The sequence below is a fragment of the Halichondria panicea genome, chromosome 11 (genome assembly GCF_963675165.1).
Source record: "Halichondria panicea chromosome 11, odHalPani1.1, whole genome shotgun sequence".
NCBI lineage: Eukaryota > Metazoa > Porifera > Demospongiae > Suberitida > Halichondriidae > Halichondria > Halichondria panicea.
This window is the reverse complement of record NC_087387.1, coordinates 5,533,815-5,545,840: the sequence shown is the minus strand read 5'-3', so window position 1 is coordinate 5,545,840 and position 12,026 is coordinate 5,533,815. Positions and strand designations below refer to the sequence as shown.

The window sequence follows — 12,026 nt, the reverse complement described above, 5'->3', positions numbered from 1 at the left end:
TTGTGCACAGCCTGTCCTCTCTCCTGAGTAGAATAACAAAGGACACTATCCAACCAACTGATAGAGCTAGTAACAGAACCACCAGTACACCAATGCCAGCAATGAAGGTGGTGGAATTGTTAGCACGTGTGGATCTAGTGCCTCTTTCATTTCTGGGGGTAAATTCTATAGGAGGCAACTGTGTAGATAGTGTTAGCAATCCTACACAAAAATTAATTCCACGAAAATGGTTCCTAATTACTGCTTAATATGCAAAGATTAAAGGCGTGGCCTGGAAGTGCTTTCAGTACCAGTCAACCCACGAATTTATTCAACGAAATACCTTGAGAGGCCATTAGACGAAATATAAAATTTCACGCTTTACGACATTAGATTACATATGGCAATGAGTGCCACAAAGCAATGTATTGGCTCGTAGTGGTTAAGGACTGAGATCACTACAAGGGCACTAATACGAATTGCCGTACAGTGGTACATCCATAAAATGGATACTATTGGGGAATAGCCTTTTGTCAAGAAATGTCAATTATAATTTTCTTCCTTCTAAATTGAGCGTACTACAGTACATAATAACCGATTTTGTGTATTCACTCTCTCTATACTACTACTATGGACGTCTTACAGCCAGTAATGTTCAATATCTCAGTTCACATGCAGTGTTCAGTCACCCCCACCCTAAACTTCAGCCATGGTACTGACAAAAGGAGGCGGGACTTCCTCCTCTCCCTCTCTATCAGATTCTGCATTCTTTGGCTTCTTTTTCTTCTTTGCTTTCTTATTGACAGCTGCGTACGTGTGATCCTCAGCAATGTAGAACTCCTCTTCTCTCACGATAGCTTCACTACTCACTGGTGGTGGGTTGGTTGCTTGGGAAAGCTCTACTCTTATCTGTTTGGGATCAGCGTAATCGTAGGTAGCACTTTCCTTCGTCTGTTTATCACTTCTGTTCAGTCTACTGTAGGTTGTATCAGGAGGGGTGGCCTCAGCGTAGAGCTGTGTGTTGATGTCCTGTTGTGTGTAGCTCTGATTGCTCCTTGTTGAGATAGTACCTGCATCAACACTGTGTGAGAATAGCAGTAAACAACATTTAGTAGGAACAACACATTAGTATGGGTAAACATGAGGTGTGTGTTTAGGACCACTCACTGTTGTTTGTGCACAATGTGTCCTCTTCTGAGTAGAATAACACAGGACACTATCCAACCAACTGATACAGCTAGTAACAGAGCCACCAGTACACCAATGCCAATAAAGGTGGTGGAATTTCCAGCACGTGTAGTGCCTCTTTCATTATCGGTGGTGCCTAATGTGGTAAGCAAATTTGTTTCTCCCATATTAGTACACAGTGGAGATAGTGTGTTGCAAATTGAACATTCATTGTATATATCTTCATTGCTCCTACAAACAACTCCAAGCTCCACAAAGCTGTCACATTGTTGTTCAACTAGACTACAGTGCCATGTATTGCTTAGTTGTGTACAGTTTAGTCTGTACTCTGGAAATGCCCCATGAGGAAATGTGTTAGTTACTGCCACAGCGCTTCCTGTTAGAGAAGTATAATTTTGGATCAATGTCATTGATCCTCTGTTACCTTCAAATATGTATCCCATTTGTGAACAAATGGCTCCTGCCAGTTTTTGACTGCCAGTGCAAATTGTCCTCCATCGCCTGCCACCCACACACACCTCCACTCGTCCCTCTCTGTTAGTGGGTCCACCCACCAGTCGTATCTCTCCATCAGTGCAGTTAGCTGAAATTCAAAATTGTTTCAGGTGAATATTTACTCTGAAAATCATGACCAACCTGTGTTGCATATTCGTAAACTCCCAACAGAGCATGGGGTAGTACAAATGTCACTAGATTTCACTGTGCAATTGGTTAGCCCTGGTTCTTTGCAGTCACTCAGAATGAACACTTTTAGAGGATTTTCATCTAGACACACTGTTCTAATTGTAATTATCTCTAAAACGAAAAACCACGTTAATTTATTCCCATTACGATAGTTAACTTACCAGATTCACTGTAGCCCAGTTCTGTACAGGCAGCCACAGACATATTAGTATCCCACTGACTGTTTCTGGAACAGATTTGTCTCCATTCTCCATCATAACAGTACTCAACAAATGTTGCATTAGATTCACGAAGTTGTCCATTGAAGCATTCTGCATTGCAATATTCAGAATGTGGTCTATTGAGTACACACATAACTATATACCTAATGACTGAGCTGTAACAATAGCAGTAGTAACCAACAGCAATAAGCTTGTGACTTGCATTTTGATGGCTGTACGCAGTGGCTATTCAAGTTGAATTCAAGTATCATGCAATTGTGTACAGGATGTATACACCTTACGTATATTTACCACTGCAGTAATTTCCTGTTCCTGTAAGCTATAGCCAGTAGTTTCGGCTCTATGAGAAATGCACTTGATGCATATCATTGCTGATGTAATCACTTTAATCATTGTATTGCTAGATAGCAGTATATAGAGTAGACTTTTTCATTTTTAACTATGACACGAGACAATTTATCATTTTGCTCATAAATTATTATGCAAAATCCAAGGCGTTGATGTCCTGTTGTGTGTAGCTCTGATAGCTTGTTGAGATAGTACCTGCATCAACACGTACGTACTGTGTGGGAATAGCAGTAAACAACATCTAGTAAGAACAACACATTAGTATGGGTAAACATGAGGTGTGTGTTTAGGGCCACTCACTGTTGTTTGTGCACAGTCTGTCCTCTCCTGAGTAGAATAACACAGGACACTATCCAACCAACTGATACAGCTAGTAGCAGAGCCACCAGTACACCAATGCCAGCAATGGAGGTGGTGGAATTGTTATCACGTGTATTACCTTTTACAGTGGTACCTCCAGACACCATTGGGAAATATGCTTTTGTCAAGAAATGGCAATGTATGAATTTAAAACTGAAGTGAACTATCACATTTTAGCGTAATACAGTATACATAATTATATAAATAACTGATTTTGTGTATTCACTCTCTCTATACTACTACTATGGACGTCTTACAGCCTGTACGATGTTCAGTTCACATTCAATGTTCCGTCACCCTTATCTACACTTCAGCCAGGGTGCTGACAAAAGGAGGCGGGGCTTCACTCTCTCCTTCTCCATCAGATTCTGCATTCTTCGGCTTCTTTTTTTTCTTGGCTTTCTTATTGACAGCTGCGTATGTGTGATCCTCAGCAATGTAGAACTCCTCTTCTCTCACGATAGCTTCACCACTCACTGGTGGTGGGTTGGTTGCTTGGGAAAGCTCTACTCTTATTTGGTTGGGATCAGCATAATCGTAGGTAGCAATTTCCTCCGTCTGTTTATCACTTCTCTTCAGTCTACTGTAGGTTGCAGTAGTATCAGGTGGGGTGGCCTCAGCGTAGAGCTGTGTGTTGATGTCCTGTTGTGTGTAGCTCTGATTGCTTGTTGAGATAGTACCTGCATCAACACTGTGTGAGAATAGCAGTAAACAACAATCTAGTAAGAACAACACATTAGTATGCATGGGTAAACATGAGGTGTGTGTTTAGGACCACTCACTGTTGTTTGTGCACAGTCTGTCCTCCCCTGAGTAGAATAACACAGGACACTATCCAACCAAGTGATACAGCTAGTAACAGAGCCACCAGTACACCAATGACAGCAATGAAGGTGGTGGAATTATCAACAATGATGATGGTGGTTGAATTGTCAAAGTCTGATTTGATAGGGCCACTTGTTGTATTAGGCAACAGTGTATTTGCATGTGCTCTAGTTGACAATGTAGGCAGTGTACTAGTCCTAGAACATTCATTGCGTAGATCTTCGTAGTTCTTACAAATAACTTCAAGCTCCACAAAGCTGTCACATCCTTTAACTGGGCTACAGCGCAAATCTCCATTTGATGCCGGCTTGCACTCCAGGCTGTGCTCTGGAAATGCTCCAGGAGGAAATGAGTTAGTTACTGCCACAGTGCTTCCTGTATATAATTATATATGTACTTGTGCTATCAGCAGTCATTGATTTAAATAAATGGCTTATAATTATAATAATTTATGATCATCACCTTCTAACACTAAACTTTCAATTCCTATTCGTAAACAAACAGCTCTTGCCAGTTCTTGACTGCCAGTACAAACTGTCCTCCATCGACTGGCAGGACCAACCACACACACCTCCACTCGTCCCTCTCTGTCAGTGGATCCATTCACCAGTCTTGTCTCTCTACCAGCAGCACAGGTAACTTATTATGTATGTACATTTAGTAGTGCATAACATTATGCATCTCTACAAATAGTTATACTAACCCTTGGAACATAATAGATGCACAAGAGAGTTGCAGCTGTCATTGGGTGTCACCATACACTCTGTTAGTCTTGGTCCATTGCAGTCACTCAGAGTGACTACTCTTCTTGAACCATTCTGAGAATTCCTGGTTGCTAGTCCTATTAATTTGATCTTATAAACTAAGCAGAGGTACTTTACTCTTTGTATAACTTTAGGACACATCTTACTTACCAAATTGATCCGAATATCCCAATTGTGCACAGGTAGCTACTGATCTCTCGATATTCCACTGACTTTCATCATGACAGATCCATCTCCATTCTTCATGGTGACAGTACTCAAGAAGTGTGTCTGTTACTTCAGGAAGACGAATTTGTCCGTCTAAACATTCTGTACGCAATTCTCAGAGTGTTGCTCTGATCTACAGTCATAAGTATTGTATACCTGGTTGTGCTGTGACAGTGGTGACAACAGTTAATAGCAGAATGAAATTTGAGACTTGCATGATGACCGAGAGTCGTCAGTTCTTAGAGGGAATGGCATATAATAGCTATACCCAGTTGTTGGTTATGTCAATTGAATCTATACATCCTGCATCAACAACCTGTATCAACATGTATGCCTAATTATTTAGCAATCACTGAGAAATCTTGTCCTAATTGCCATGTAGGCTATTCTAGCTGGCAGGGTTTGGGGGTCGCATAATTATAATTATAGAGAGCAAACGCATGCATAATAATGATGTATTCAGTATTTCTGTCTGAAATGTGTGATTAATAATGACAATTTGGTATTGTTACCTCGAGGCAAGTCTCCAGGCACTCGGATTGGTCAGTTTCCATGACTCTTACTTGATGTACTTGATGCAGCAAATGTCCACTGTTATTCTTATTTGATCCTCAATTCAGTTTCCTGTATACGTATTATAAAACGAATCACCTAGTTGCCAACATTTTTATCTTTAACTTCCTTATGAAACTGAAAAGGCACTCTCATAATGTTATAATAATTATGTGTGTGTACTACAGTACAATATATCACCCATTTTGTGTATTCACTCTCTAACTACTATGCATGGACGTTTTACAGGCAGCATTAGTTAGTGTCAATATCTCAGTTCACGGTGTTCAGTCACCACCACCCTACACTTCAGCCAGGGTTCTGACAAAAGGAGGCGTGGCTTCACTCTCTCCCTCTCCATCAGATTCTGCATTCTTCGGCTTCTTTTTCTTCATGGCTTTCTTATTGACAGCTGCGTACGTGTGATCCTCAGAAATGTAGAACTCCTCTTCCCTCACGATAGCTTCACCACTCACTGGTGGTGGGTTGGTTGCTTGGGAACACTCTACTCTTATCTGGTTGGGATCAGCGTAATCGTAGGTAGCAATTTCCTCTGTCTGTTTATCAGTCTACTGTAGGTTGTATCAGGAGGAGTGGCCTCAGCGTAGAGCTGTGTCTTGATGTCCTGCTGTGTGTGGCTCTGATTGCTCCTTGTTGAGATAGTACCTGCATCAACACTGTGTGGGAATAGCAGTAAACAACATCTAGTAAGAACAACACATTAGTATGGGTAAACATGAGGTGTGTGTTTAGGGCCACTCACTGTTGGTTGTACACAGTCTGTCCTCTCCTGAGTAGAATAACACAGGACACTATCCAACCAACTGATACAGCTAGGGTTAGGGTTAGGGTTAGGGTTAGGGTTAGTAACAGAGCCACCAGTACACCAATGCCAGCAATGAAGGTGGTGGAATTGTCAGCACATGTAGAACTAGTAGTGCCTCTTTCATTGCTGGGGGTGCATTCTATAGGAAGCAACTGTGTAGATGGTGTGCTGTTCCTTGAACGTTCATAAAACTCCTCATAGTTTATACAAACAACACCAAGCTCCACGAAGCTGTCACATTGTTGTTCAACTGGACTACAGTGCCATACTTCATTGGTTTGTGTACAGTTTAGTTTGTGCTCTGGAAATGCTCCAAGAGGAAATGAGTTATTTGCCACAATACTCTCTGTAGGTAGAGCTATTGGTATTAAGAGCAATGTTATTGATCCTTGTTACCTTCAAAGATGTATCCCATTTGTGAACAAACGGCTCCTGCCAGTTCTTGACTGCCAATGCAAACTGTCCTCCATACAGTTAGAGAAGTTCCCACACACACCTCCACTCGTCCCTCTCTGTCAGTAGATCCACCCACCAGTCTTATCTCTCCATCAGTGCATTCAGCTGTATAATACATTTTTTTTCTGCATGAGAATGACAGTATATTGGATGAACCTGCGGTACACAGTAGAAACACAAGAGAGCACTCAGTACAGTTGTCGTCACTAGGCGTCTCTATGCATCCTGTTAATCCTGGTCCATTGCATTCACTCAGAGTGACTAATTTTCCTGCACCACTGCGACTTTCCCCTCGCATCATTCCTATTAGAAATATGCAGACCTGTGTATACTTCTTACACGCTATTGTCAATATTATTATCACCAAAAAAATCCTGGTAACCCAGCTGTGCACACACAGGCTTTGTCATTTCCCAACTACTCCACTGACTCTCTGAGTAATAGATCAATCTCCATTCTCCGTTGTAACAATACTCAAGGAGATTGGAATGAAGTTTACGAACTTGTCCATTGAAGCACTCTGTATTTACACAGTAAACTCATGTACTATAGAATTACTTGATGAACATACCTTGTTGAGCAGTGCCGATAGTTGAAATGATTAACAACATTCCAATTATTACTGCACAGTGAACAGTCACGCTTGTCACAGTGAATCACTCTTTTATACTGCTTTGTTTATTTCAGCTTAGAGAGAAGTAGATAATTGTAATGCGAGCCTAAAAGTTGGGTACAGCATTTGATATAATCATGTCAACAGGAAATACTAGTTGCGGTAGTTCATGTTATTACCTGCTGTCATGCAGAGAAGGAAGGGGAGGGTCTTGGAGAATATACATGAGTTGTAAATGCATGTTTAGTGTACCTTTTCATAGTCTATTCACATTTAAAAGACTGTCGTTCAAGTCTTGATTATAATGCACTCAAACAAATAACAATCAGCTAATCAACATGCAGAGTGACAGTTCATGCAGCAACACATTTAACTAGATTTAGCTATAAGATTACACTCGCCGAAAATCAAATGATTGGACAGTTTTTATAGTGATCACAGCTCCAACTGGAAGCGATTTGGCCCATCCAAATGTTCGCTGGTTAGTAGTCCCATAGCCACCTATTGGTGTGTGCAGTTAGTTAGAATCTCGTCTTGTTTGTGCATTATACGCACTTTGAGCTAACGATTATTGACGTCTGAGGTAGTCTACTCTAGTGCAGCTATCACTGGCTGTGACCATGCATTCTGTGAGATGCTGTCCTGGTTCATTTGAATAGTCCCACATGGCTCGCTATTCCATACACAAGCTATTCTACTCCTCACTTGATAACTAACTTACCACCAGAGTCATTGTAACCCAGTTGTGTGCATACAGATATTGTCCTCTCCTGGTTCCATTGACTGTCATCATGACAGATGAATGTCCATTCTCCATGGTAAAGGTACTCCAGAGAAGTAGAAGTAGTTTCTCGAAGTTGTCCACTCTGTAAACAATTCATGGAAATTCAAAGCCTGTAGGTGTATGGTTTACATACCTTGTTGTTGTTGAGTTGAAGTAATAGGGACACTATCATAATTATAGATAGCAGTATATATGTTCAAAACTGTCATGTTGACTATAATTAAGAGCTGGAGTGATCTTTATGTACTTCCTTCTTAAAACTGCGACTTAGGTATACTCTCTAATATAATTGTACTAACTTTTTGGTGTAATGAATCGTGTATTCAATCTCTCTCTGTACATAATCATAATGATTATACTAAAGCTACTATATGAATGTTTTACATTTAATTTCAGTCAGTAAAGTTCAATGTCTGACTCACTCTCAGTTCACAGTGTTCCCTCACCCCACCCTACACTTCAGCCAGGGTGCTGACAAATGGAGGCGTGGCTTCACTCTCTCCCTCTCCATCAGATTCTGCATTCTTCGGCTTCTTTTTCTTCTTGGGTTTCTTATTGACAGCTGCGTACGTGTGATCCTCAGCAATGTAGAACTCCTCTTCTCTCATGATAGCTTCACCACTCACTGGTGGTGGGTTGGTTGCTTGGGAACACTCTACTCTTATCTGGTTGGGATCAGCGTAATCGTAGGTAGCAATTTCCTCCGTCTGTTTATCCCCTCTGTTCAGCCTACTGTAGGTTGTATCAGGAGGAGTGGCCTCAGCGTAGAGCTGTGTGTTGATGTCCTGTTGTGTGTAGTTCTGATTGCTCCTTGTTGAGATAGTACCTGCATCAACACTGTGTGGGAATAGCAGTAAACAACATCTAGTAAGAACAACACATTAGTATGGGTAAACATGAGGTGTGTGTTTAGGACCACTCACTGTTGTTTGTGCACAGTCTGTCCTCTCCTGAGTAGAATAACACAGGACACTATCCAACCAACTGATACAACTAGTAATAGAACCACCAGTACACCAATGCCAGCAATGATGGTGGTGGAATTGTCAAAACTCGCGTCATCAGTAGGAATGGTTACTGACACGAATTAAGTACTATAATGTAGTGGAGTGTAATCTCTATAGTTTACCTTGCTTGTTAGTAGGTGACTGTTTAGTAGTTACTGGCAATATTGACGTTGTACAGTTCCTTGAACAATCATTGTATAGATCTTCATAGTTCTTACAAACAACTCCAAGCTCCACAAAGCTGTCACATTGTTCTTCAACTGGACTACAGTGCCACGTTCTATTGCTTAGTTGTGTGCAGTCTAGTCTGTACTCTGGGAATGCTCCAGGAGGAAATGTTTTTGGTAGTAGTGCGACGGCACTTGCTGTTGGTATAGATCATTATATCCATAGTATATTAATTAATTATTCTCTGTTACCTTCAAAAATGTATCCCATTTGTGAACAAAAGGCTCCTGCCAGTTCTTGACTGCCAGTGCAAACTGTCCTCCATCGTCTGTTAGCACACACCTCCACTCGTCCCTCTCTGTCAGTGGATCCATCCACCAGTCTTATCTCTCCATCAGTGCAGAGAGCTGAAATAAATAATGTATATCGTCGCAAGCATGCTGGCAACATTATACACCAACCTGGGAAACATGTTGAAGACAAATAAGAACAGGTAATGCAGTTGTCACTGGCCGTGACCATGCATTCTGTGAGATGCTGTCCTGGTTCACTGCAGTTAGTCAGTGTGACAACTTTTCTTTGAGTAGTCCCACACGGTCCATTTGCTCTTACTATAATTATAAAATACATACAAGCTATCTAGTTCTCACTTAATTGGTAACTAACTTACCAGATCCACTGTAACCCAGTTGTGTGCATACAAATATTGTCCTCTCGTGGTTCCATTGACTGTCTTGGAGACAGATCCATCTCCATTCTCCATGGTAACAGTACTCCAGGATATTAGAAATAGTCTGTTGAAGTTGTCCATTCAAACATTCTGTTATAATGATTAAAGCCGTGCATGTATAATTATAGGATGTCTATAGCATACGTACCTTGGTGTTGTTGAGTTGAAACAATAGTGACGATAGATAGCAGTAGTGTGCTCAAAACTTTCATGGTGACTATAAGAGCTAGAGTGCATGATCTTTACTATAATTATGCATATATATATATATAGGCATCTGTTAATTTTTGTACAGGAAATGACAATCTATAGTAATTTAGTTCCTTCTGAAAACTGCGACTTAGAACGTTTACTCTCGTAATTACCGTACCCTCGCAAAAATATGCCCACCCATTTCTGCAAGAAATTTAGGCTTATTAGGGGACTGAGCGTTTAATCCCGAAAGGTGACTTTTCACTCGAATATACGCCCACCCACGGCCTCAAACCGAGGCTTTGACAATTTTTTATTAATATACCGTATTTATAATTATAGGGAATTTTCGCGGGTTCTTGTTTGGCTCTAGAGCCCTCAGCATCATGTTTGTGAGTTCTAATATTTGCGTTTCAATGCCAGGAAACCACACCCTCCATGGCCAATAGCTTTGAAATACTGGTGCGTGGGTTTATCCCAGTTTTAATTTTGTCTGCCCTCGAAACACGCGAAATGTTGCACCTCACGAAAATTTCCCGCTGCATGGTATTTATTATTTCATTTCAGTATGAATATTTCATTAACAATAGCAATGTTATAAACTAATGCATGAGTATATGATTAAAGCATGTAAGCCCATCCCACCTGTAACTGCTTTGTAGCATGCAATTAGGTGGGAGAAATTTTAGTAAATATGTTCCTAACTTTTGGTGTAATATCGATCGTGTATTCAATCTCTATAAATTAATACTATGAATGTTTTACAGTCATTAAAGTTCAATTAATGTCTAACTCACTCTCAGTTCACAGTGTTCCGTCACCCCACTCTACACTTCAGCCAGGGTGCTGACAAAAGGAGGTGGGGCTTCACTCTCTCCCTCTCTATCAGATTCATCCAACTTTGGCTTGGTTTTTTTTATTGACAGCTGCGTACGTGTGATCCTCAGCAATGTAGAACTCCTCTTCTCTCACAATAGCTTCACCACTCACTGCATGGTGGTGGATTGGTTGCTTGGGAATGCTCTACTCTTATCTGGTTGGGATCAGCGTAATCGTAGGTAGCAATTTCCTCCGTCTGTTTATCAGTCTACTGTAGGTTGTATCAGGAGGAGTGGCTTCAGCGTAGAGCTGTGTGTTGATGTTCTGTTGTGTGTAGCTCTGATTGCTCCTTGTTGAGATAGTACCTGCATCAACACTGTGTGGGAGTAGCAGTAAACAACATCTAGTAAGAACAACACATTAGTATGGGTAAACATGAGGTATGTGTTTAGGACCACTCACTGTTGTTTGTGCACAGTCTGTCCTCTCCTGAGTAGAATAATAACACAGCTATAGGACACTATATCCTGTGAACGGGATTTTCCCTAGTCTTCTGCACAACGTATGACCGGAAGTAAGCATAACCTCCCCCCCCCCAGAAAATGTTTCGCCTTCGTTCTGCGTACTAGTTGGTTTGGAATCCCCCTTTCTTTTTCCGGGATCTGCCACTGTGTAGGCAACTTTAGACAAGTAAGGTGGCTCTGACGTTGGCGATCTTACCACAAACTAATAAGGGAGGACTAGTTTGGGGAGGCTTCAGCCCTGTATGATTTTGCATGGGTGGGAAATATTACATGTATTCAGGATAATTATGTATAATGATGCGTTTACCACTCTGTCTGTCTGTACTATGTATTCTCCTGTATTCCTGTCACGTAATTTTTAGGTGCGATCGCTAAAATATTTATTTCAGCTAAACGTTCTTGTACAAGTAGCCACTGGCTGTCTCTGGAACAGATCATTCATCTTCATTCTCCATTGTAACAGTACTCCAAGAGATCAGAAATAGTTCCATAATTGAGAAGATAATTGCACAGCCACTAATACCTGGTGGCTGAGCTGTGAGTTGTAGCAATAATCAGTTGTGGCAGCTAAACTTGTGACCTGCATTATGATACTAGCGGAGTGACTATCTGAGCTTCACAATAATTGTTAAACCCATAATTTAATACGAAACAAAGAATTTCTTGTGCACAGTGCATGAGCCTGCATCTTAAACGAGCATGCTGACTATAAAAAGGCGTGCCCAGGACAGCTCACCGGATGCAACGGGAAATGGCGAAAATGAAAAAATGAATTTGCT

At 41.1% G+C, this 12,026-nt stretch overlaps 2 protein-coding genes across 3 annotated transcripts; both read right to left on the bottom strand.

Moving 5' to 3' along the window:
• Positions 1–519: 519 nt before the first annotated feature.
• On the bottom strand, positions 520–2,344 carry LOC135344047 (deleted in malignant brain tumors 1 protein-like). Its single transcript, XM_064541122.1, has 6 exons — positions 2,216–2,344; positions 2,013–2,162; positions 1,804–1,962; positions 1,592–1,750; positions 1,147–1,543; positions 520–1,060 (listed from the first exon to the last, which is right to left on the bottom strand). Exons 1-6 carry the CDS (start codon positions 2,274–2,276, stop codon positions 676–678), a joined length of 1,311 nt encoding a protein of 436 aa, XP_064397192.1. The 5' UTR covers positions 2,277–2,344; the 3' UTR covers positions 520–675.
• Positions 2,345–2,899: 555 nt separating this feature from the next.
• On the bottom strand, positions 2,900–9,943 carry LOC135344044 (deleted in malignant brain tumors 1 protein-like). Of its 2 annotated transcripts, none has more exons than XM_064541118.1 (13): positions 7,745–8,261; positions 6,982–7,524; positions 6,775–6,930; positions 6,567–6,713; positions 6,351–6,515; positions 5,892–6,300; positions 5,089–5,805; positions 4,733–4,892; positions 4,520–4,678; positions 4,309–4,446; positions 4,068–4,244; positions 3,563–3,980; positions 2,900–3,471 (listed from the first exon to the last, which is right to left on the bottom strand). In XM_064541118.1, exons 8-13 carry the CDS (start codon positions 4,791–4,793, stop codon positions 3,084–3,086), a joined length of 1,341 nt encoding a protein of 446 aa, XP_064397188.1. In that variant the 5' UTR covers positions 4,794–4,892; positions 5,089–5,805; positions 5,892–6,300; positions 6,351–6,515; positions 6,567–6,713; positions 6,775–6,930; positions 6,982–7,524; positions 7,745–8,261; the 3' UTR covers positions 2,900–3,083. The 2 variants fall into 2 exon arrangements, with proteins under 2 accessions (XP_064397188.1, XP_064397189.1); XM_064541119.1 differs by lacking the exons at positions 2,900–3,471; positions 3,563–3,980; positions 4,068–4,244; ... (1 more) ...; positions 4,520–4,678; positions 4,733–4,892 and adding exons at positions 8,731–8,884; positions 8,937–9,179; positions 9,234–9,389; ... (1 more) ...; positions 9,653–9,802; positions 9,861–9,943 and having other exon boundaries at positions 5,040–5,805; positions 7,745–8,644.
• Positions 9,944–12,026: the final 2,083 nt, after the last annotated feature.